Source organism: Oncorhynchus clarkii, chromosome 33 (assembly GCF_045791955.1).
Source record: "Oncorhynchus clarkii lewisi isolate Uvic-CL-2024 chromosome 33, UVic_Ocla_1.0, whole genome shotgun sequence".
Taxonomy (NCBI): domain Eukaryota; kingdom Metazoa; phylum Chordata; class Actinopteri; order Salmoniformes; family Salmonidae; genus Oncorhynchus; species Oncorhynchus clarkii.
Genome location: NC_092179.1, coordinates 18,930,817 through 18,955,546, shown reverse-complemented (window position 1 = coordinate 18,955,546; position 24,730 = coordinate 18,930,817). Strand labels below are relative to the sequence as shown.

The 24,730-nt window shown below is 44.4% G+C and overlaps 1 protein-coding gene across 11 annotated transcripts in view; it reads right to left on the bottom strand.

Annotated features, from left to right (window-relative positions):
* The window catches only part of LOC139393183 (protein phosphatase 1 regulatory subunit 12A-like), a 76,063-nt gene that overhangs the window by 20,824 nt on the left and 30,509 nt on the right, over positions 1-24,730 (bottom strand). For 2 of the 11 annotated variants that reach the window (XM_071141600.1, XM_071141603.1), the window contains exons 3-17: positions 18,250-18,368; positions 12,424-12,583; positions 11,597-11,741; positions 11,370-11,444; positions 11,031-11,122; positions 10,254-10,414; positions 9,530-9,666; positions 6,732-6,995; positions 4,068-4,159; positions 3,506-3,625; positions 2,842-2,994; positions 2,302-2,469; positions 1,890-2,048; positions 971-1,061; positions 165-347 (exon numbers count right to left, since the gene is read on the bottom strand). In XM_071141600.1, coding sequence (XP_070997701.1) covers positions 165-347; positions 971-1,061; positions 1,890-2,048; positions 2,302-2,469; positions 2,842-2,994; positions 3,506-3,625; positions 4,068-4,159; positions 6,732-6,995; positions 9,530-9,666; positions 10,254-10,414; positions 11,031-11,122; positions 11,370-11,444; positions 11,597-11,741; positions 12,424-12,583; positions 18,250-18,368 — 2,119 coding nt within the window. Of the gene's footprint in view, positions 1-164; positions 348-970; positions 1,062-1,889; positions 2,049-2,301; positions 2,470-2,841; positions 2,995-3,505; positions 3,626-4,067; positions 4,160-6,731; positions 6,996-7,861; positions 7,970-9,529; positions 9,667-10,253; positions 10,415-11,030; positions 11,123-11,369; positions 11,445-11,596; positions 11,742-12,423; positions 12,584-18,249; positions 18,369-24,730 lie in introns of all 11 variants that reach the window. The other 9 variants (XM_071141608.1, XM_071141601.1, XM_071141610.1 and 6 more) reach the window with 7 other exon arrangements.

Sequence of the window (24,730 nt, the reverse complement as noted above, 5' to 3'; positions counted from 1 at the left end):
TGGTTACCGTCTTCAGATCAAACAAACCTGGGCTTGAGGAAAACGGCAACAACAAAATAAAATCTCAAAAGTGATTGTCAGTTTACACATCAACAGTAAACTCATATGTTGTATTTCCAGGTAGATAATAGAGCATTGTAAATAACGAGGAAGCCATCACATACCTCTTCGAAGCTGCGGTACCTCGACCGGTAGTCGTCCTCCTTGGTTTCACCAGTCTCCTTCTTCTCCTCCTGCTTCTCCTTGTCTTGTTTCTCCTTCTCTTCCTTCTCCTCCTCCCGGGTCCGTATGGGGCGACTCCTGCCGATGGTCTTCTCTGCCTCTTGGAGGTCAGTTAGAGTCACACCCTGAGAGGAAATTGAGAGAATTTAGTGAATCTCTGACAAAAAGGGTTGCAGGAGCAATGTTTTTTATTTGGCCAATTTAAAATTTCCTCATGGAGGGGAAAAACTACAAAATGGAATTAAATCTGCGTTTTGGAAGAGGAAAATGGTTCACTAATTTCAGACATTCACTTATTGCACTGTGAACATTTGGGTTATAAAAAGTGGACAATTTAACAGGGCATTTTAAGCTGAACCATATTTAGTTATTTCAGATAGTATTAGTGACAGCGTGAAAAAGGACCAGCCCAGTTTCCTACGGCGTGTAAACAATCTCATTAAAACTCGGCACGCTTAGGAATGTTTGCCAATTTATACAATGTTTATATTTACACAATAAAAACTGGCAACTTTTTTTTTTTTAACAACAATCAGTTCAGCTATATTACCCCAAGCCACATTAAAGGCAGAATACTTGACAACACGTACATAACTTTTTCTGTAGGACTCATAGCAGAGAAATGGACTAACCAACCCTTACAAAGACCAGTAAGAAGTGACTCAGTTGAAAGTGCATTTATCGACAAGTATTTGGTTGGCCATTTAGGCCCAGTTCAGAAGCAGTTAGGACAGACGTCTTTACTAACCTGGGTAGACCGTCTGGACTGTCTAGCCTGTCTGGAGCGGGCTTTCCTCTGGGACTCCGACTCTTCATCCCGGACAGGGGTGAGGTACGACCTGCAACACAAACAAGGACAGGCGTGAGGTATGACCTTGAACAAAAACAAGCTATAGCCACACATAACGATGATCGACATGGTAGTTGTGAGATTAGGCCATTTACTTCAACAGTTGTCGACAACAATCTAAAATGACAAATCTAACATCCAAGTGTATTTTCTGCTCACCATTTAATCAACCATATTATAATTGTACTACCAGCTATGGAGATATTTAATCTCCTTTAACCTTTTATTTAGCGTTAGTCTCAAAATATTGCAAATATTGAGCGAGCAACAAGACAGGTAATTGTAATGTTCTCTTTGAAGAGGGAACGTGTTCCTTCATCCCACACAAAAATATCAACTCAATCACTTGTGAGCCTTGGCTAGGCCTTGAGAAACCCCATCTTCCTTATAAGGAGAACTTTCTAAAGCAGACAGGGTTCTAGAACCCTCCCAGAACAGGTGGCTTCTTTCAGCAGCAGTGACTTCACAGGAAGACGTGCTCTTAACCCCATTGATTTTAACAGACTCCCACTCCTCCTCCAGTGTGTACACACTGTAGGAGATCACACCCAATTCTCAAATAGAGGCAATGCAATCTCAAACAGCACAGGATCTTGCTAGCTTCAAGATATTCCGCTTTCTGAGAGACGGCAGTTATTACATTTGTTTATGCAACTAGAAACAGAACAAACATGAGCTTTGTGTAAAATAATAGACAATGTGTGTATCAGTGATATCCTTGTTTTTCCCCTGTGGGTGTCACGTGTGGGCATCCATGTGTGTTTCCATGTTTGCATTTCAGAGTGTGTGCTTTTTTGTAGGCGGGGGGTGCGCGTACGTGCGCGTGTCGGACCTGCGTCTCTCCCTGCCGTCAGAGCCAATGATAGTGCCAGTAGTGGACGTGGTGGTGGTAGAAGCCGTGTTAATCGTAGGGATGACTGCAGCAGACTCCTTCTCCCGCTCCTTTTCCCTCTCCGCACTCTCCTCTGCCCAGTACCTGATCCACACAATTTTACACAGGACTTCAAAATATGACTAACATTTTTACATTCATATGTGTGTAGGGTTCTCCCAGGATTTTTTAACACCTGAAACGGAAATTTCCTGCAATCTAGATTTTTTTTAAATGGCCTTATGATAATAAAATAAGATGTACTTATTTTACATATTGGTGCAGTGCCCCTCTCATTCTTTGGGGAGATCCCTGAGTGTGTGTGTGTGTGTGTGTGTGTGTGTGTGTGTGTGTGTACCTGCTGGTGAGGCTGGAGGATCCGGTGCGGGTGGAGGAGCCCAGGCTGGAGAGCAGGCTGCGGTCACGGTGGCCGGTGGGTGAGGTAACAGACGAGGTGGTTGTGGTGGTGCTAGTGGAGGAAGAGGTGGTCGAACCCAGGTCTTCATGCCTCCTGCCAAAGGAACCACTGTGGATACCAGTGGAACAACAGTCAGATAAGAAATGAGAGAACAGGAAAGAGGGAAGGAGAGTGAAAGATAGGCTGGACAGCTGGACAGGAGAGGACCCATTACCCATACAAGGAATGACACGTTATGAAAACTAGGCGATCAAAAACAGTTAACACGGTGGCCTTTGAAGATGAATTCCTCTCCATTAGTCATTACCCATTATTCCAAAATGGGGTTGATCTTTCATCAGTTGATGGGAGGGTCAAGAGAACACCAGTCAAAGACGCATGAAACTACACAACACTTATGCAGTCGAGACCAAAAGACAGGTGACAGACAGACAGTGGAGGTGGATAGAGGTTCTTGTTCAGTGGGGGCTGGTGGTATACCTGCGGTAAATGCTGTAAGACTGGTAGTGGGAGGCGGGCGACTGCCAGGGTTTAGTGTTACAGGTGATAGGGTCCAAGCTGGAGGCGGACGAGGACTTGGCTGGCACGTCCCGCGTGCTGCCGCTCCGCCCTAGCGTTAGCGTGTGGGACGTGCTGGCAGTGTGTGAGGGTGGGGGCGAGATAGGCATGTTAGCAAGGGGGCGCACACCACACACATTTACATAACATGTATAAAAACTAAGCTCTGACACGCTTGGTCCATGTCTTGGTTTCTTGGGCCGTGACAATGGCAGATTGTAATGTAGAACCTGATGTGTAGTATAGAGAAACTAAAGGCACAGAAACCCGACAGGACTAGTACAGTCATGCAGGAGACTGCCGTTTGTGACAGAGGCGTTGGACTGACTAGCATGGATTTTCTCAGTAGATGTTTGCATGTCAAGCATGTACGTGCACTTGTGTCAAATGACGAAATCGAAATCAAATTGACATGAGGAATGAGCAAAACTACTAAGAGTCAACTGAAGTGGAACTGGATAGCTCCACGATGTTGTTAGTAAGTCCAGAACTAGTACTGAATGAATGGAAGATGGTGCACTGATCTGGTGTAGTGAGTCGGTCAGGTTGAGGAATGAGGGGTAGCATATCGTGAAGCGTGGCTAACCTGCGCTGATAGCTGGGTGTTGTTCGGTTGGTGGAAGCGCTTCCTTCACTGTTCTTCAGCTCATCGTCCCAGCGTCTCCTGGTGTAGGAGCCGCTACGTACCAGACTAGCAGCAGAGTCCCTGGGATTGGAACCACACACTACAATAGCACCCAGGGCTCCACAATATGCTGGCAAGGACCCGCAGCCTTGTGCTACAAGTCAATACTGGATAAATCCTCAAATATGCCTAAATGTAAATCAGTAATGACTAACAAAGTATCAATGATCGATATTTGTAACATTATATTATAGATAGTCAATCTGATTGATGCTGGCCAAATGTGAACATTGAGAATATAATTTTCATGTAACTAATTCCTACACTTCAAAGAAATATGTATGAGGACACTTTTTAAATATATAGATTTTTCATTGTAAACTGAAGTACTCAGAGGCAGCAGAGCAGCTACATAAAGACAACATGCAGTGCTGCTTTGGGCCTGTAACACACAGCAGTGAACAGCAGGTGGTGCTCCTGTCTATGCACTTTTCCCTTCAGAGGGACCACGCTGGCACTTCACCTGTTCTCCTTCTCGTCAATGTCCGATGTACTGGCCAGTCTCCTGGGGATGGTGGGGGCAACGTAGGCAAGTCTGGTTCCTTTGTCTTTTTCCTGCACATGAAACAGTGGAGCCAATTGCTTGAGCACCTAAACAAACACATGCTACATCTACTAACATTCTTCATGCATTGTCCCCCAGCCAACAAACCAGTTGTCAATCGACAGTGGATATCAACTTCAACCTAGCAACGCAACTTATCAAAACAGTCTGGAATGGTGAACCACCAACTTCATATGAATGATGACATCCGTTTCAAATCGTGCTATATGTCCTGCACACACACACACACACACACACACATACACCTACATACCATACACATACACTGCTCAAAAAAATAAAGGGAACACTTAAACAACAATGTAACTCCAAGTCAATCACACTTCTGTGAAATCAAACTGTCTACTTAGGAAGCAACACTGACAATAAATGTAACATGCTGTTGTGCAAATGGAATAGACAACAGGTGGAAATTATAGGCAATTAGCAAGACACCCCCAATAAAGGAGTGGTTCTGCAGGTGGTGACCACAGACCACTTCTCAGTTCCTATGCTTCCTGGCTGATGTTTTGGTCACTTTTGAATGCTGGCGGTGCTTTCACTCTAGTGGTAGCATGAGACGGAGTCTACAACCCACACAAGTGGCTCAGGTAGTGCAGCTCATCCAGGATGGCACATCAATGCGAGCTGTGGCAAGAAGATTTGCCGTGTCTGTCAGCGTAGTGTCCAGAGCATGGAGGCGCTACCAGGAGACAGGCCAGTACATGAGACGTGGAGGCCGTAGGAGGGCAACAACCCAGCAGCAGGACCGCTACCTCCACCTTTGTGCAAGGAGGAGCACTGCCAGAGCCCTGCAAAATGACCTCCAGCAGGCAACAAATGTGCATGTGTCTGCTCAAACGGTCAGAAACAGACTCCATGAGGGTGGTATGAGGGCCCGACGTCCACAGGTGGGGGTTGTGCTTACAGCCCAACACCGTGCAGGACGTTTGGCATTTGCCAGAGAACACCAAGATTGGCAAATTCTCCACTGGCGCCCTGTGCTCTTCACAGATGAAAGCAGGTTCACACTGAGCACATGTGACAGACGTGACAGAGTCTGGAGACGCCGTGGAGAACGTTCTGCTGCCTGCAACATCCTCCAGCATGACCGGTTTGGCGGTGGGTCAGTCATGGTGTGGGGTGGCATTTCTTTGGGGGGGCCGCACAGCCCTCCATGTGCTTGCCAGAGGTAGCCTGACTGCCATTAGGTACCGAGATGAGATGCGGTTGGCCCTGGGTTCCTCCTAATGCAAGACAATGCTAGACCTCATGTGGCTGGAGTGTGTCAGCAGTTCCTGCAAGAGGAAGGCATTGATGCTATGGACTGGCCCGCCCGTTCCCCAGACCTGAATCCAATTGAGCACATCTGTGACATCATGTCTCGCTCCATCCACCAACGCCACGTTGCACCACAGACTGTCCATGAGTTGGCGGATGCTTTAGTCCAGGTCTGGGAGGAGATCCATCAGGAGACCATCTGCCACCTCATCAGGAGCATGCCCAGGCGTTGTAGGGAGGTCATACAGGCACGTGGAGGCCACACACACACTACTGAGCCTCATTTTGACTTGTTTTAAGGACATTACATCAAAGTTGAATCAGCCTGTAGTGTAGTTTTCCACTTTAATTTTGAGTGTGACTCCAAATCCAGACCTCCATGGGTTGATAAATTTGATTTCCAATTTCCATTTTGTGTGATTTTGTTGTCAGCACATTCAACTATGTAAAGAAAAAAGTATTTAATAAGAATATTCCATTCATTCAGATCTAGGATGTTTTATTTTAGTGTTCCCTTTATTTTTTTTGAGCAGTGTGTGTATGTATACGTATACATACATATATCACACAGACAAACACTTAAGTTTGGAGTCACTTAGAAATTTCCTTGTTTTTGAAAGGCAATTCTTTTTAAACATTGATCAAAATTACAGTGTAGACATTGTTAATGTTGTAAATTATCAGCAACCATCACCCCTGTGTTCCAATGGCACGTTGTATTAGCTAATCCAAGTTTATCATTTTAAAAGATTAATTGATCATTAGAAAATCCTTTTGTAATTATGTAAACACAGCTGAAAACTGTTGTTCTGATTAAAGAAGCAATAAAACTGGCCTTCTTTAGACTAGTTGAGTATCTGGAGCATCAGCAATTCTGGGTTTGATTACAGGCTCAAAATGGACAGAAACAAATACTTTTCTTCTGAAACTCAGTCTATTCTTGTTCTGAGATATGAAGGCTATTCCATGCAAGAAATTACCAAGAAAATGAAGATCTGGTACAATGCTGTGTACTACCTTCACAGAAAAGCGCAAACTGGACCTAACCAGAATAGAAAGAGTGGGAGGCCCCGGTGCACAACTGAGCAAGAGGACAAGTACATTAGTGTCTAGTTTGAGAAACAGATGTCTCACAAGTCCTCAACTTGCAGCTTCATTAAATAGTACCCGCAAAGCACCAATCTCAACAGTGGAGAGGCGACTCCGGGATGCTGGCCTTCTAGGCAGAGTTGCTAAGTCCTATAGGGTCAGACAGGCACTGAGGCCTGGGGTCAGACAGTGTGGTGTTAGTTAGCTACTGACCTTCTCTTTGTCCTTGTTGTCCAGGGAGGAGGAGAGGCGGGGGCTGGAGGCCGAGCGCATCACCCCGGCCGTGTCCTTCTCCTTCTGGGCCTCCTTTGTGGCCGTGATCTCCGCCAGCGCCCCGTAGCTGCCAGTCTTCCTCAGGCCCAGGCGCCACGACGCCGGGGACTCGTCCGATTTCTTAGTCTTGTCATCCTCCTGTTTATCTTTAGGGGAGACCTCTTTAGGAGAGACCTTACCGGCAGGGGACACCTGCTGGGCCACCTGGGGGAGAGAGAGGGGAGAGGGGTTCGTGGTTAGCCGTTAGCTTAGACACGTTAATAAAGGGGGTTTATTCAGAAAGCAGACGAAGGCAGCAGTCCGGGGTTTAGTTTTCTTGGGTGAAGAACACAGAACAGTCCACAGAGGTTAATCAAGAGGTCAAAAAGCAAAGGAGTTTGTGTGGAATGAATCTGCAGAGGCTACCGTCTGATCTCTGGCAGCACAACAAAATGCAGGGGACGTTTTGAGTAGAGGCGCATGTTGGAGGGGGAACCAAAGGTCTGGAGACATGCTTGAGACACCACAAGTGACTTGTACCCCTAGAAATAACATAACCACGTCTAGGTCGACGGATCCCTTGAAAAAGAGACATTGGACTCAATGGGACTCCCTGATACAATAAAGGTAAAAGTAATCAACTCCGGTATTAGACTTTTGACTGAGGGACAGAGTACAAACTCCTTACTCTCAGCAGCAGTGGCAGGCCTAGAATCAGACACTAAACACCATTCACTGATAAACTCCAGTTAGTGCATGGATGGATGGTACTGGTTCAATTCAACCTGTTAGGGTTTAGAGGGCTGTTAAGTCCTCACAAGCCTTGGGCACACTGCACACATAATGGCCAGAGAGACATCAAATAGACAATATTTAGAGCACATGAGCCACAGAGAAAGCATTATAGAACTGTGTTTGAAGACGCATGCAGAAAATCAATGTTTTGGCGAGGAAGGGACTGTCACTAGGGGGGTTAGCAAGAGTGTTGACTGGATGGGCTATTGGGGTCATGTGATTAGGCAAGTTGCTGTTTGGTGGGAAGGCAACAAGGGCATGGTAACTAATAACTCTGGAACACACCAATGCCTCACCATGGGTTTTTTGGGCACAAGAGAAATGCCAGTTTTGCGCAAGCCTTGACGCCACAATGCAGGACAGCTTGGCTCCGCCACAGGCAAGAGGGCAGTAATATAATCAGACTAAAGCCAACCAAGACAAGAGCCATGATGAGAGAGGGGCGGACAGAGAGAAACAGAAACAGAGTAGAGACAGAAGCAGCAGCAAAGACGGACAGTACCTTGCACAAGACAGAGACAAAGACATATTTTAAGGCCTGATCACACCACACAATGTTTACTGACAAGGGGGTCAATCGTTTCTATTGGTTGAGTGAGTGATCGCTCTCGCAGGACACAAGGCTTTTTGAAAAGACAAGACAATGCTAGTCTCAAAGCGGACATTGTTAAATCGTTTTGATCACTCTCGTTAGACAGAAGGCATTGTGTTGTGTGTGTGCTAGGCATTAAAGTAGGAGGGGAATAAGGGCATTTCTACAAGAGATAACAGGAAATATAGATAACTAGGATAGTGATAGGTATATTTCATAGTCTGGACTTCAGCTTGAATGCAGAGTCATCCAAGAAAATGCAATCAGATGGAGGATACATCCAATGGGAGAAATTTCCATGGGCACATTACTTGACAATTTAAAAATGTGACAATTTAAAAATATTGGACTTCAAAGTGACGTAAAAACAGTAGTATTATAGACGGGGAATTGTTTGTAGCGTTTTTCTTCTAGTTTAATGATACTGTGCCAGTGGTGTTGAAGGAAAGACAGTACGTTTGTAGTATCATTAGGATAATGTGGTTAAGTCCCCCGCCTCAGTTCTTATGAGGGAATAAAGCAGAAGTGCCCTCTGAAGAGAGTAACAGGTCTACACTTAGACACAGTATCTGGACTGAGGTCACCGAGTACATTCAGTCAGCTGCAGCGCCACATCTGCACTGCAGAGGGCAGCAGACAAAGGGAAACTGTGGGGCCATTTTTTTATGATTAAATCCCATCCTCATTGTGTCTCGTAATAATCAACACTGCTAAAATATCTGACTGATGACCCCTGGAAGGACAGAGGTAAGGCCAACAGTGTTAGTGTACCGTTAACATTGCGCAATGACTACTCACCCCCATGTACAACCACTGCCATGTTTGTTGAAGACCAGATCTCCAGTTCTTCAACTAATCGTAACTCTCACGCCCTGGGCCTCTGTGACACTGGTGTCTGTTCAGTGTACCGCAGGCGGCGACAACAAGACCCACACAAGTGTTGTACTATTCATGTGACAAATCCAACGTAACCCCCTTTATGTAAACTCTGTGTAACTTGAGCCAAGTGTGAAGCGTGGGTTTGTGCTAACGCTTTAACTAAATAAGACATTGAATTATATCGATCTGTATTCCGGTGAGGTGTCCAGATGTCTCATCTCAGGGCCTCGCGTGAAAGCTGCATTCATAAACTGAGCTTAGGCATTGCTATGTATCCCGGATGACAGGTTACAGCCTAACGTGTCAGCGGTTAAACCTTCCTTTTAGGTTCTATAACTAACAAACTTCTGAGACACGGAACCACTTGGTCAGTCATGTGACTGTAGAAAGAGTTATTCAGTAGTGGGAGCTGTAAAGAAGTGATAAACTCTCTGCAGAAGAGGCTGACAAGGACTAGTGGAGGACTGTAGTGGACCTATCCACCAGGCCGTACCTTCTTGACAGGCGAGGTGAGAGTCACCTGGTTAGTGGGGCTGGTTGGGGAGGTGGAAGACACCGTAACGCTGGTCGGCGTTGGCACCACAGCAGTGCCGTTACTGTTGCTCACAGGGACAGGCGTCTTGCTCTTGTCTGGAGGGGAGGAATAGAGGTGCCAGTATGAGTTACTGATGCATAAAGACGGGTCTATACTTCCTCTAACTAAATGTCCTATTTTAATGGTCTACAGACAAGTGTCGTTGGCAATAAAATAAAATAAATGATACTTAAGTAGACTGTCTGCAGACCGTCGTTGCAACTGTTGTTTTTAAGATATGGTCTGATTAGCCAGGTAGCAAGCTACAGTGCTAGCACCAAACCCCTCTTCAGAAATGTGTTTTAGTACTAAAATAACTTTTAAAACAGATGGGTTTGTTGGTGTTAAAATAGAACAGGTATGCTTTTTGGACCATATTTTGCTGATGTCATGCAGACCGTTGTTTGTGTTTATACTTTTTCATAAAGATAACGACCATAGGGGATGTCATAACCAACAACGTTCATGTCGTTGCAACAAGTGTATACAGACACCATTCAAAAGAGTACATCTACAACACTTACAATCAGTTCAACTAACGTAGACAGGGTCTAAAGACTTCAGACTTGGACTCTGGGATAATGGCTTAGATTGAAATCAGGTTTAGAAAGACTCTGCCTGCCATTGAGGTTATTGTACGTACCGGCTTCAGTCTCAGACTCCGAGTCTTCCTCCTCTTCCTCCTCGCTGGAGCAGCTGGACTCCTGGTCCTTCTTGCCCTCCTCTTCCTCGTCCACCTTCTCCGGTTCCAGGGTCTCGATGCGCAGGGCGGGCTTCTCGGGCTCCAGGAGGAGGGTCTCTTTGCTGGAACACACACAGAATGTTTGGTACTTTCAGTCTGCATGGATTCATTATTATCAGACTACAAAGACATGTGTGCACCATTTCAGAGTAACACCCATAAACCTCCATATTATCTGGGTGCCTCAATGACTTGGAGCTACTTTCAATGAAAACATGGTATTTCAAACAGGCACTTTAACGATGGTTTGCCCCGTGGCCTAGATCTCAAATCAAATTTTATTAGTCACCTTCGCCGAATAGAACAGGTAGACCTTACAGTGAAATGCTTACTTAGAAACCTCTAAACAACAAAGCAGTTTAAAAACGATGAAAAATAAATCAAAGGAACAAGTTATTAGAGAGCAGCAGTAAAATAATAGCGAGACTATATACAGGGGGTACGGGTACAGAGTCAATGTGCAGGGGCACCGGTTAGTCAAGGTAATTGAGGTAACATGTGCATGTAGGTAGAGTCATTAAAGTGACTACGCATAGATAACAGAGTAGCAGCAGCGTAAAAGAGGGGGGTGGGTGACCTACCCTGGGGTTAATGCATAAAAGATTAACAATCCATTACATGACTGTATTTCACTGAGTGACTACCTAATGTCCCCTCCCCCCCAACCAGGACATTTACCTCTTAATGGATTTTAGATTTTGATTGTTGTCCCCGGTGGTCGTCGTCTCTATCAAGGGAGACTTCTTAACATCCTTCTTTTCACTATTGAGCTGCAACGGGAGAATGTTTAATGACTGACGGCAGTTAGTACCCTAACGCCATAACGTCAAACTTTCAGCCGTGAAAAAAACCAACAGAATTGTCAGATTTGATCAAGGGCTTCTGCTATGCTTACACCTGCAAGGCATATACCAGTGAGTCGCAGTTTCACTTTTGAAAGCTATAATAACAGGTTATGCAGTTCATCCAGGCTCAAATGAAAGCGCTTATGTAAGCATTAGCCACACACTGGCTTACCAGATTCTGCTTCTTCTGTAATTCCTCTAAGTAGCCAAGGACATCTTCATCTGCAACATCAAAAGATGTCTGACCCTGAGGAGGAAACAGACAATTCTCAGAACTAGTGTTATGAGAAAAGCACATATGTGCAGTACAGTACATTACGTAACAGTACATGCTCCATATTCAACTGAACCTTAGAGGGTATGGATAGAGGATAGAGACTCCGTAGAGGTACTACCCACCACTTTATTGATAAGGTCCATGTCACACAGGTTCTCCACCAGTATCTTGCAGGCCTCCTCTTTGCCCCAATGTGAAGCAGCATGGAGCGGGGTCCAGCCGTCAAAGTCTTTAATATTTACATCATACCCTGCTTGGATTAAAAGCCTGGGGGGAACAGGGGGGGGAAACAAAAATAGTATTTGAGATTTAGCTGATCTTGTTTTCTTGGATTTGGTGCTGAACCCTAAACTTATCAGGCGTTGCCAGTGTCCAGGCTTTTGCTACTGTGGCAGCATTATGGCTGTATTTTGTATTAGTTACGCAAAAACAGAACCCACAGACAAATAAATGAAAAAGTATTCTATCAACTATTTGCATAAGCGCAAATACATTTGTGCAAAGGTTTAAGACCCATATTTCAGTCAATAAACGTCTTGCAGGACAGGAAAAATGTTGACCTCTGAGTGACCTCGGAGTATCTGGTACTCAACATGGTAGATGTTAGTGTTAGCCAACTATGGCAGTGGAGTGTGTGTGGGAGACTTCGTTGGCTGCATTCCCAGGAGCAGATGGACAGGGTGCTGCAGTCCCTCCCTTAGGCAGTCTGTCTGTACTGACAGGACAGAGCTGAAGATGGGCTTTTGATAACCATTGATGAAGTAAAATCCCACAAGGGACATGACTATAAGCAGCATCCAGCATCCTAAGAACAACAAATACCTAACGATAACAAGTGGAAATATATTTTAAATCAGCGTTAATAAAGGCGAAGTCTAGAATTAAAAGGAATCCAACGATGGGCTACGGCTTGTTAGAGGTAAAGGCGAGGTAAGGAGTCTGGACTTACTTTAAAACCTCAGCGTATCCCTTGGCGGCGGCCACGTGGAGTGCGGTCCCCCCGGACTTGGCGTGTCGGACGTCGTTGATGGTTCCGCTGTTGAGCCACTGCCGGGCGTCCCTCAGCATGATCCGCTCCTCCTCCTTCCTGGCCGCTTCGATGTCCACGCCTGGTGGGGGGCGGAGTTTAACGGTGACCACTGTTAGTCTGGCCTCGGTGGATTAACGGCTACTTAAAAGAGAGGCCCGTCCCTATAAACACTGGATATTATATAGCAGTAGAAGGCAGAAACTGTCAGGAAATAATGCTGCCTTTCTGGCATTCAACCCCAGGGAACTAACATTAGAATATTACAGAAATTATTCAAAGAACAGAACCCTGAAATTAGCTGAAACTGGACATACCACATGCTTGGCACACATGGCCTTAAGTGAATGAGTTGAATGCTCACACTCAAATTGGGAACTACAGTCCAGAGTTTCATTTGAAACTAACAATGGATGAAAAAGTCCAAATGCGGCTGAAACCCTTTACACAGCAGAAATCTGCCCTGGAATATTACACAAGAACAGGCTAAATGTCCCTACAGTTTACACAGTGGTGTAAGCGAGCTATGGACATCTGACATACTTTGTATGGTGAGGTGTCAAAATTCAAGCCATGTAGGCATGTAGTTGAAGCAAATAATCCACTTGTGGTTGTGCAAAGCTAGCACTCTTTTCCATTAACTGGAGGCCTCTGACAAATTGCTTATTTCAATATTTTGTCAATGTTATCACTGCTTTGGGACAGAGCAAGCAGTACGTTTTCCATGTGGGTCAGTATGTCTAAGGTATAGGCCCGGCACTATACAGGCTGTTGCAGGAACAGGCATGTATTGTCTCGCTGACACTCGACTGGAACGCGAGACGGCTGAAATTTGGAGCGACTGGTGAAGGTGTGTGACTACTCAGCTCTGAGTTGATTGTGCTCAACTACATAAACAATGAGCATAAGTGCTCTGGGGTGGAAGCCAACAACACTTCAGCTGATCCTATAGGTTTTGGGTTCCTCGTATGATGCACAGTCATCCCTCATTGGTCAGCTCTTGCAAAAAAGGCTGGACTTTCTTTTTCTATCCATTCATGAAGTCACTTTATTTTTCCGTTCATGAGAAGGCCAAGGACAGTCAAGCAGCATTAAAAAATGAACAAGATTGACAAAGATCGAATAGAATGTCCAGGAATAATCTGATTTTATTCAGAAATAGATCAACATTAGTTAAATCAGCGCTGGCTAACACTACCTGTCATTGTTGATGCGATTAGCGAGCTGAAGAGTGACTAATTAAAAGGACAAAAGAAGATTTCAACTGTCTGACAGTGTGTTAGGCTGGATGGACAGGGAGCAGTTAACTCCAACCAGAAGTTCAGGCCTGGGGCCAGCGGAGGAGAACAAGGGACGATGATCTGTCAGCTAGGGGACCTGGGCAAGAATTCCTGCCCAAATTCACTGACAAGAGCGCCGCTTGTCTGCATGCTGCGTTTCAATCGTGGGAAGGAATTAAGAGGACTCAGAGAAGGTCTGAAATGGACTCCTGGCAGCCCAAAAAACAATCCTGCTGCACTGCTACAGATCACCACAGTCCATCTAGTTTAGTTTGACTTTCACATTGTGCAGTGAGAGTTAATGGTTGTGACAAAAATACTTCTAGCTAATCTACAGGCCTTTGCATTGAGATGGCCATCCCTTTCATCAACGACACCTTGGGTCACTAGGATGTCTGGCTGCATGGAATAAACAAGCCCCATTTGAAAAGGTGGATGGGTGTGGCTCTATGAGTCAAATCCCTGACTCACTGCACAAATGAATGGTCCAATGAAACAGAGATTTTTCCAATACAGAAGTGACTCAATGGGTTCAGGCTGGTCTTGGGGGGAGATGGCACCATGGCTGCAGTGTTGAGTAATGCGTTGCCTTTTAGTCCAGTCCATGTGATGCCATTACAGTGTAATACACAATGCACTGCTGTCATAATGGATCTCAATTAGTCCTTTATTCTGCTGGGCTGCTGCGCATTCAGTCTGTGGAACGGGTGGACTGTGGTACAAAAAGTGAGATGTCCACAACCTCACAGATGCATGTTTTACAAATGCACCAGCAAGGCAGGGGAACTCTATTAGTCAAGGCATTATCAACATTACTAGCCTTGCAGTAATTGGCCTGTATAAATGTTTACTGCAACAATCGGGCCTATCGCTTACTAGAGAGCAGGGACATTTAAGGAGTAGCCTGTACTGGTTCTATAAAAAGGCAGGGAGACTAATAGATCCTAAGTAGGACTACAAAACAGCAGCCTGGTGGAGGAACTGGACACATTCCAAGCTGCTTTTTCAAGAGAATATTGCACCTTCTACTGAGACCCTGAGAAAATAAATAGAGAAAAGCCAGTAGACCAGAAAACTGACTGATTAAGTCCCCACCACACTCCCTCCCACTCTCTCAAAGCTAGGCCTGCATATGGTCTGGTAAAACCAAAATATCCCCCCCCAAAAAAATCGGCCATGGAGCAAACATGTGAATCCTCTGAGGAAAGTCACCTCTGAGGATGTGATAACACGGGACTAAACACCAGAGACAGCCCTTATGGGCAGCTAGAGGGAGTGGGGGGGGGGTGGGGTGGTATAGGCAGCCCAGTCACCTGGTCGTTCGTGGAGCAACTGTCTGGGAGGCAGAGAGGGGATCTGAAGGTGGAGTCGCCCGGCCGTGGGGGAACAGTGGTGGCTCTTTAACAAGTTTAACCCCATGACCAAGATGATATCTCTTTTGGAGAGGAGACCACACGACGGGAGGTGAAAATCCCATTAAAAACAGAGGGAGATGCACAACACTGTACCTTACTGAACACAGAGCTGCTCTAGCCATTAGTGGTAAATTCAAGAACAATTGAATGAATTAATTCCCTATGTGGAGTTCCATCGAACAGCTTGGGCAATCCACTCGTGCTGCAAACTAATTGCCAGTGTAACTGCCCATCGACACAAAAAATGGTGTGGTATCACTGATCAGATACAGCCAGGAGGGAGAAACGTTTGCATGTTAAAAAGGCCCGGTGGTTTGATGTCTGTCATATGACTGGTGGTAAATGCAGTGGTGTGCAACACTGTGGTGCTGCAGGCAGGGGTTTGTGTGTCTGTCAATAAGGAATCTTGGGAGCTGGCATGCTGACGTCCCGCTCCAAAGCCACAGACTGCATATCCATCAAGCACAGCAAATTAAGACAAAGCTGCAGCCGGCTGAAAGCTGCAGCCGGCTGAAAGCTGCAGCCGGCTGAAAGCTGCAGCCGGCTGAAAGCTGCAGCCGGCTGAAAGCTGCAGCCGGCTGAAAGCTGCAGCCGGCTGAGACGAGCGGGGCTCCCGTGGGATAAGACCCCGCCTCCGTTATATAATTCTCTTAAGTAGCGTAGCATGCTAACAAAACAGGAGGAGAGGTCATAACTGCTGAATGAATTCTGCACATTCAGCCCTTAGGACTGGAGGAGTGTTAAAAGGGATAGGGCTCTGACCACCTCAGCCAAGCCCTGCTCCAGGTCCCTCCACCTCATACCCTGACCTGGTTCATGTTACTGGGGCTAGTCTGGTTCTACTTAAGGCTGGGCTGTATAACGTATTTAACTATATACCATTACTGCTGCATGGACCGGTTTGGGTTTGTAATTTACCTTCTGTAAGGGTATTTGTAGGTTTGGTTTGTTAAATGTGATACGCCGTGTGTAATGTCCATTTTTATAGTTTACACGCCACTTTCCACACAGACCTAGCACAGCCCACTGTCACTCAAGGGCTTTGTTGTTGCTTGACCCCGAGACACATAGCCAGAGTGAATTTACGAACACGCCCTATCTATTCCGATTTCAGAGCACTCGTCTGAGTGTGCCAAAGCGCAGAATAACTGATGAATTTACGAACGCTCAACACCTGCTGAATATGGCCGGTGTCAGTAAACACCGGCAAAAATTGTTGCCAGCAGCACAGTTAATCACCAACACTCTGGATAACATGAAAACAGCTTAACCAGCTCTGCTAGGGCAAGTAAAAGGGTGAGTGATGTGTTCTCATCCATGTCTGGAAGTAACTTGCAAGCTAGCTAATTTTAGCCAGTTAGCTTGACTGCCGTTGTGAGGTCAGATCTCTCAGATCAACACTACTCCTCGGCCAGAGCATCCAGTGTGTGCTCGAATCCCTCCGAGCACGAAAACAATCTGAATTTACAAACACCCAGAGCGTTCTCTGGCACACGAGTGAATTTTACGAACACACCCTTAATTCAGTCTGCATGGTCAATGCAGCACAGACTATAGGGTCCCTTAGGAAACACAGACCATCACTTTGGTTCCTACCCTGTCAACTCCTCCCTGGCATTGTCATACGTTGTCATGTCAAACACTTCAAAATGCCCACTATTATTTATATTCTAACTATAGAATTAGAATAAATATTATATTTCCATGATTCCAACAGTTCACCCAATTGTTTTGATCTAAATCAATAGTCAAATCACAATTGCAACATTTGGTTAAAAATAAGGCCTAGTTTTTTTGCCTATATTGTGCAGCCTTACGTGGCAGTATGGACATTCTCAAATGAGTGCAGGAAATGCAGATTTAATTATTAATTTTTTTCGGTTTAAGCTGAATTGAACAGTAGAAAACAGAATGGAGAAAGAGCCATTGAAATCACTTGGAATGTATGTGTTGCCACTGTAGGATCACGCACTACTCAAAGCAAACGTAGAGCTTTAATTATTAAAAAACATACCGTCAAAAACAATTTCACCTAGTTCTACTCTTCTACACCTTACGGGAGGCGCAACCTAAGCAGAGAAGGGTGCAAACAACAGAGGGGGTGGGCCTGCTGTCTGACAAGCTGCAACCTAACTTCTAATTATGGCTGGTGGCTAGCATGGCTAACAACGTAAACAGCGCAAAGGTGTCCAGCCACACTTAGTGGATATGATGAGAGGTGCATTTGGAATGGCTACTAGGTGAAGGAGAGCGCCATAATCTTCCGACAACGCAGCAGCATCATGAGAAGAGGCGCAGTTTGTCCCAGGGGCCATTAGCACGTCTGAACAAGGCCTCCCACTAGAGCGTGGGGTGGGGTGGGGGTACATTTCATCATCTCAAGAACACAGGGCAAAAAATTGAAAAAGCCTTCCATCCAGTTTAGAATCATCACAAAGAGAAACAGAGTTTAAGTAGATGGCATTAATCTCCATTATGTAACTTCTCCACCGAGGCAAAGCTGCCGGGACTGGGTCTCACTTTATTTCATAAATGCTTTATGACATGGTACACGCATGACATACCTGGACATCATGTACGTAGGCATGGTATTGGGTGAAGTAGTAAAGGGGGAATTATACTAGACCAGTGAGCTGTTGGCCATGGAGGCTGTAGTGCTATTGAACCAAGCGGAGTGCACGCCACTGGAGGCCTGCCAAGACCTGCTTCCTGATATGACCGGAGGCCACAGCGGCCAAGATGCATGTACCACGATCCATTGCGCACACACACACACACCTCTCATCCCTAAACAGTCTATTTGGAAAGGCAGTGCATAACTGCCTGGTATGGAGCAAACACAGACTGATGCTAGCAAAGTAGCAGCACTCGTGTGTCATTAAAAAGTAATCTAATTTGAAACCTTAATGAAAAACATTTCCATTATGTCGTTTTAGTCCCATTAATGATGTGCTTGGTGGACAACGTTTGGACAAAGCAGAAGTGAAAGAGTTGTTGATTATCAGGTCAGTGTGGGGCAGACCGGGTGAGTCAGTGCTGCGGTCCGTCAGTACCTTGTCGGTTGATCTCATTCTTCAGGAGCTCCTCCATGGCCTCCTCCTCAGCGATGTCCAGTGGTGTCTCCCCCTCACTGTTCACCACCCCCACGCTGGCTCCCTGGCCAATCAGATACCTGCACAAACACACACACTTACTTAGGACAGGTAAATAGTAGTCCAAGTAGTATTAGTAACACTCAGTAGTAGTAAATTCATTCATCACTGAATCAATATGGATGGATCAAGTCTCTTATTTAACCCAGGTGAACACAGGTTCAATCAAAATGCCTAGGAAATCATGTCCATCTCAGGCCTATATAAAGCTACTGCTGTAGGCCTATGAAAGGTTTGAAGAGAAAAATGGTCCAAATTCTAGCAAAAAACATTTACGAGGATTGGAAAATAGCTGCATTTACAAATTACCATAACTCTGTCAATAATGTGTTCACCTGCAGGGAAACAGTCGAGTGAATATATTATGAAAACCTGTATGTCATAACCAGGGATTCCGTTACGAAAATGTGGCGCCAGACATTGGACCAGCAGCATTTAAACATTTTGGTAATTCATATTAACAGAACATACAAGTTGAGGATCAACAATGTGTGGTCTTTCTTACCAAATTCTCACTCGCACTTTGAATAATCGTCCACATTTACTTTTCCTCAGCCAACAAGACGAGTAACGAACAGCAAAATAACTAGCCTTTGTCAATCTACTAACCCCCAGAGTAGAAAAAGTGACCTATTCTATTGGTCAGCGTGTATAAAAAGAAATGGCTTATTCCAAACAGACTGTGGGACAATTGTAGGATGATCTCAAACAGTCATACAGTAAGTCTAGGCTACATTAAAAAAACGCGTTAAAAAGCAAACGAGTGATGCAACATCGAAGCATTTTGCTTAAATTTTTATCAACTCTTTTTTCTTCACATTATAAGCGCAGCAACACGCACAACGCATTAGGCTATGAGCAAATGTTTGTTCCATAATACAATTGCAAAAACACCATTGTCAAAAGCGCACCGCACTTTTATGAAGAGGGCACGACAACCAAGACAGCCGTGAAGAGGGCACGACAACCAAGACAGCCGTGAAGAGGGCACGACAACCAAGACAGCCGTGAAGAGGGCACGACAACCAAGACAGCCGTGAAGAGGGCACGACAACCAAGACAGCCGTGAAGAGGGCACGACAACCAAGACAGCCGTGAAGAGGGCACGACAACCAAGACAGTCGTGAAGAGGGCACGACAACCAAGACAGTCGTGAAGAGGGCACGACAACACCTTTTCCCAATCAAGAGCCTGAACAGATTTGGCATGGGTCCCCAGATCATCCTGACTGCATCACCGCCTGGTATGGCAACTGCTTGGGATCCGACCGTAAGGCACTACAGAGGTTAGTGCGTACAGCCCCGTACATGACTGGGGCCAAGCTTCCTGCATTCCAGGACATATACACTAGGCGATGTCAGAGGATGGCCCCAAAAAAAATTGTCAAAGACTCCAGTTACCAAAGTCATAGACTTCTCTCTGCTACTGCACGGCAAGTGGTACCGGAGCACCAAGTCTAGGTCCAAAAGGCTCCTTAACAGCTTCTACCCCCAAGTCATAAGACTGCTGAGCAATTAATCAAATTGCCACCTGGACAATTTACATGGACACCCACCCTTTTTTTTACACTGCTGCTACTCGCTGTTTATCATCTATGCAGTCATTTTACCCCTACATACATGTACAAATGACCTCAACCTGTACCCCACACACTCGGTAACAGTACCCCTGGAACCATTTCTTGAACTGCATTGTTGGTTAAGGGCTTGTCAGTAAGCATTTCACGGTAAAGTCTACAACAGCTATATTCAGCGCATGTGACAAATAACATTTTTATTTGGTTAACAACTGTAGCTAAGCTTAACCCTTTTCCTAACCTTAACAGTCTCCTAACCTGCCATGCTAATTCACCTAACCTGCTGTGTAAACAAATGTCGCGAAACCATCAGTTGCATAAGGCCGGAACTGACCAATGGCAGGTTCCTGATATCAGGGAACACCCATATCAAGAAACACCCCAAATTGCAGTCTGTCATTACACCATATTCACCTGAGGGGTTTACTGTTGTATCCCTCAAATGACCTAACCACCTGAGGGGGTTCATGCTGTCCTTCTAGTACCCTGCCTCTAATCAGACAACTAGTTCACACATTCACTGCATAATTAGCCTAGTGGTTCACCCTTGTGGTCAATCACGCTCCAATTATCTTTTCCTCACGGATTTCTCGCCCTGTGCTGGCTGATTCAAGAGGCTCTTGGAAGAGCAGGATATCTTGACTCCTGCTGCTACCAATTACAGCCGTGGAGAGACGCAGACCCTTCTCATTAGAACACACCACTTGAAACCGGCGCATTCCGGTAACTTCCCTCGTAATGGAGATTCAGTGACCGCCGTTACATTTTAGAGTTCCACATTGTCTTTGAATTCACTTTCACCCCATTTTAGCTGGGTTTAACAAGGTGTGGTTGGGCCTTGTGGTTAGGAGTTCACCCTGCCATCTACTGCCAAGCGATGTGCTTTTTGAGATCGGTTGGGTTTGATAAAGATTAATTGGTTTTCGATTTTGAAATAAATTGTGGGTTGAATGCTGTAACAGAATAAAACAATTACCAAAAGTCGCAAGATGGTGGTGACTGCACAATACTGCTTATTAGGGCCAGGAGATATGGTAAAAACAGCATATCATGAGATATACAGTACAAGTCAAAAGTTTGGACACCTACTCATTTCCAGGGGTTCTTTATTTTTAAATTGTAAAATAATAGCAAAGACTTCAAAACTATGAAATAACATATGCAATCATGTAGTAACAAAAAAAAGGGTTAAACAAACCCTTTGCCTTTATAACAGCTTTGCACACTCTTGGCATTCTCTCAACAAGCTGCATGAGGTAGTCACCTGGAATGCATTTCAACTAACAGGTGTGCCATGTTAAAAGTACGTTTTTGGAATGTCCAATCAGTTGTGTTGTGGCAAGTTAGGGTACTATACAGAAGGTATTTTACCACAGGGCTAAGTCTAAACTATGGCAAGAAAAGCTCAAATGAGCAAAGAAAAAATGACAGTCCATTAGTGTAACTTCTTTGGGACTGGGGGGCAGTATTGAGTAGCTTGGATAGAAAGGTGCCCAGAGTAAACTGCCTGCTACTCAGGTCCAAAAGCTAGAATATACATATAATTAGTAGATTTGGATGGAAAACACTTTACAGTTTGAATGATGGCTGTGAGTATAACAGAACTCATATGGCAGGCAAAAACCGGAGAGAAAAAAATCCTACCAGAAAGTGGGAAATATGATGGTTGTAGGTTTAAGTCTTTGCCTATCCCATACACAGTGTCTATGGGGTCATATTGCACTTCCTAAGGTTTCCACTAGATGTCAGTCTTTAGAACCTTGTTTGAGGCTTCTACTGTGAAAGGGGAGCAAAAGAGAGCTGTTTGACTGAGAGGTCTGGCAGAGTGCCATGACGCGCGCTCCCGTGAGAGGTAGCTGCGTTCCATTGCATTTCTAAAGACAAAGGAATTCTCCAGTTGGAACATAATTGAAGATTAATGTTAACCTTTAGGATAGGGGGCAGCATTTTCACTTTTGGATGAATAGCGTGCCCAGAGTGAACTGCCTCCTACTCCCAGATGCTAATATATGCATATTTTTATTGGATAGAAAACACTCTGAAGGTTCTAAAAGTGTTTGAATGATGTCTGAGTATAACAGAACTCATATGGTAGGCGAAAACCTGAGAAAAATCCAACCAGGAAGTGGGAAATCTGAGGTTTGTAGTTTTTCAACTCGGCCACCATTGAAGATACAGGGTGATATTAGTTATGTTTCACTTCCCAAGGCTTCCACTAGATGTCAACAGTATTTAGAACCTAATTGGGGATTCAACTCTAAAGGAGGGGCTCATTAGGGCTCTTTGAGCGACAGAGTGCCACAGCCTCGGTCTGGCGAGCTCACGTGAAAGGTAGCTACGTTCCACTTAATTTGTACAGACAAAGGAATTGTCCGGGTTGGAACATTAATGAAGTTGTTAAAAACATCTAAAGATTGCTTCCATACTTAGGTTGGCATGTTTCTACGGGCTGTAATGGAACTTTTTGAACTTTTCATCTGACGCGACCTGAACGTGCTTTTGGATTTGTTTACCAAACGCCCTAACAAAAGAAGATATTTGGACATAACTGATGGACACTATCGAACAAATCAAATCATTTAAGGTGGAACTGGGATTTCTGGGAGTGCATTCTGATGAAGATCAAAGGTAAGTGAATATTTAAAATGCTATTTCTGAGTAATGTTGACTACCCAATATGGCGGGTATCTTTTTGGCTGCTTTGTTGTCAAAAGTCTGTACTTAGATTATTGCCTCGTTTGCTTTCTCCGTAAAGCTTTTTTGAAATCTGACACAGCGGTTGCATTAAGGAGAAGTTTATCTAAAAGTTCCATGTATAATAGTCGTATCTTTATCAATGTTTATTATGAGTATTTCTGTAAATTGATGTGGCTCTCTGCAATATTACCGCATATTTTAGAACTACTGAACGTAATGCGCCAATGTAAACTCAGATTAAAAAAAATATAAATATGAACTTTATCAAACAAAACATACATGAAGTCCTATAAGTGTCATCTGATGATCAAACGTTAGTGATTCATTTGATCTCTATTTCTGCTTTTTGTGACTCCTCCCTTTGGCTGGAAAAAATGGCTGTCATTCCACATATCGCAGAGAAGTTAACCTCAGATCGGTGACCCCCACCCCCCACATGGGACGGTTTAGCTAATGTGAGTAGCAAGAACATTTCCCAGGACAGAGACATATCTGATATGGGCAAAAAGCTTAAATAATTCTTAATCTAATTGCACTCTCCAATGTGCAGTAGCTATTACAGGGAAATAATATCATGCTATTGTTTGAGGAGAGTGCAGTTATGAACTTGAAAATGTATCAATAAACCAATTAGGCACATTTGGGCAGACATGATACATTTTGAACAGAAACACAATGGTTCATTGGAACAGTCTAAAACGTTGCACACACTGCCTCCATCTAGTGGGCCAAATCAAAATTGTGCCTAAACTGGAATACATTGTGGCCTCTTGCATTTCAAAGATGAAGAAAGAAAAAGTATTTGTATTATCTTTTACCAGATCTAGTGTGTTATTCTGCTTTAATTTCACACTTCCACAAGCTTCAAAGTGTTCCATTTCAAGTGGTATCAAAAATATACATATCCTTGAGCTACAGGCAGTTAGATTGGGTGTGTCATTTTAGGCATTTTAGGCAGGGGAAAAAAGGGTCAGATAATTAAGACATTAAGGTCAGTCAATACGGAAAATATCAAGAACTTTGAAAGTTTCTTCAATTGCAGCATATTTCCAAAGTTGTGGCAAAAGGACAAGAAAGTCAAGGTATTGGAGTGGCCATCACAAATCCCTGACCTCAATCCTATAGAACATTTGTGGGCAGAACTGAAAAAGCGTGTGCCTTCAAACCTGACTCAGTTACACCAGCTCTGTCAGGAGGAAAGGGCCAAAATTCACCCAACTTATTGTGGGAAGCTTGTGGAAGGCTACCCAAAACGTTTGACCTAGGTTAAACAAGTTAAAGGCAATGCTACCAAACACTAATTTGGTGTATGTAAACTTTAACCCACTGGGAATGTGAAGAAAGAAATACTTATTCTGACATTTCACATTTTTTAAATAAAGTGGTGATCCTAACTGACCTAATACCCTGACTACACAGCTCGCATTGCAAAATAAATTTAGGAATCTATGTTATTCAATTATTGCACCCACACTGCTCACGAGCATCTGGTTTGCCAAGGGCTAAAATAGTAGACATTTCTATTTCTGACGCAGATCGCGCTGCAAGTCCTGCCTCTCCCATCTCCTCATTGGTTTATAACTGTGTGTATGCATGCATGTATTCGAGGTTGACCGATTTCAAGTTCTAATCGCAATCAGTAATTAGCATTTTTGGACACCGATTAAGGCCGATTACATTGCACATTGCAACAGGCTGACCGCCTGTTACGCGAGTGCAGCAAGGAGCCAAGGTTAGTCGCTAGCTAGCATTAAACTTATCTTATAAATAAATGATCCATCTTAACATAATCACCTGTTAAACTAGTAATATCAACAGTGTTGTTATCTAGCTTGTCCTGTGTTGCCTGTTAAATTATCATTGAATCACGGGGGATGATTTAACCTTTTGCGTGTAGGGGGCAGTATTTTCGTTTTTGGCTTAAAAACGTACCCATTAGAAACTGCCTTTTTCTCAGCCCCAGAAACTAGAATAAGCATATCATTGTCAGATTAGGATAGAAAACACTCTAAAAGTTTCCAAAACTGTAAAAATATTGTCTGTGAGTATAACAGAACTGATATTGCAGGCGAAAGCCTAAGGAAAATCCAATCAGGAAGTGCCTCTTAT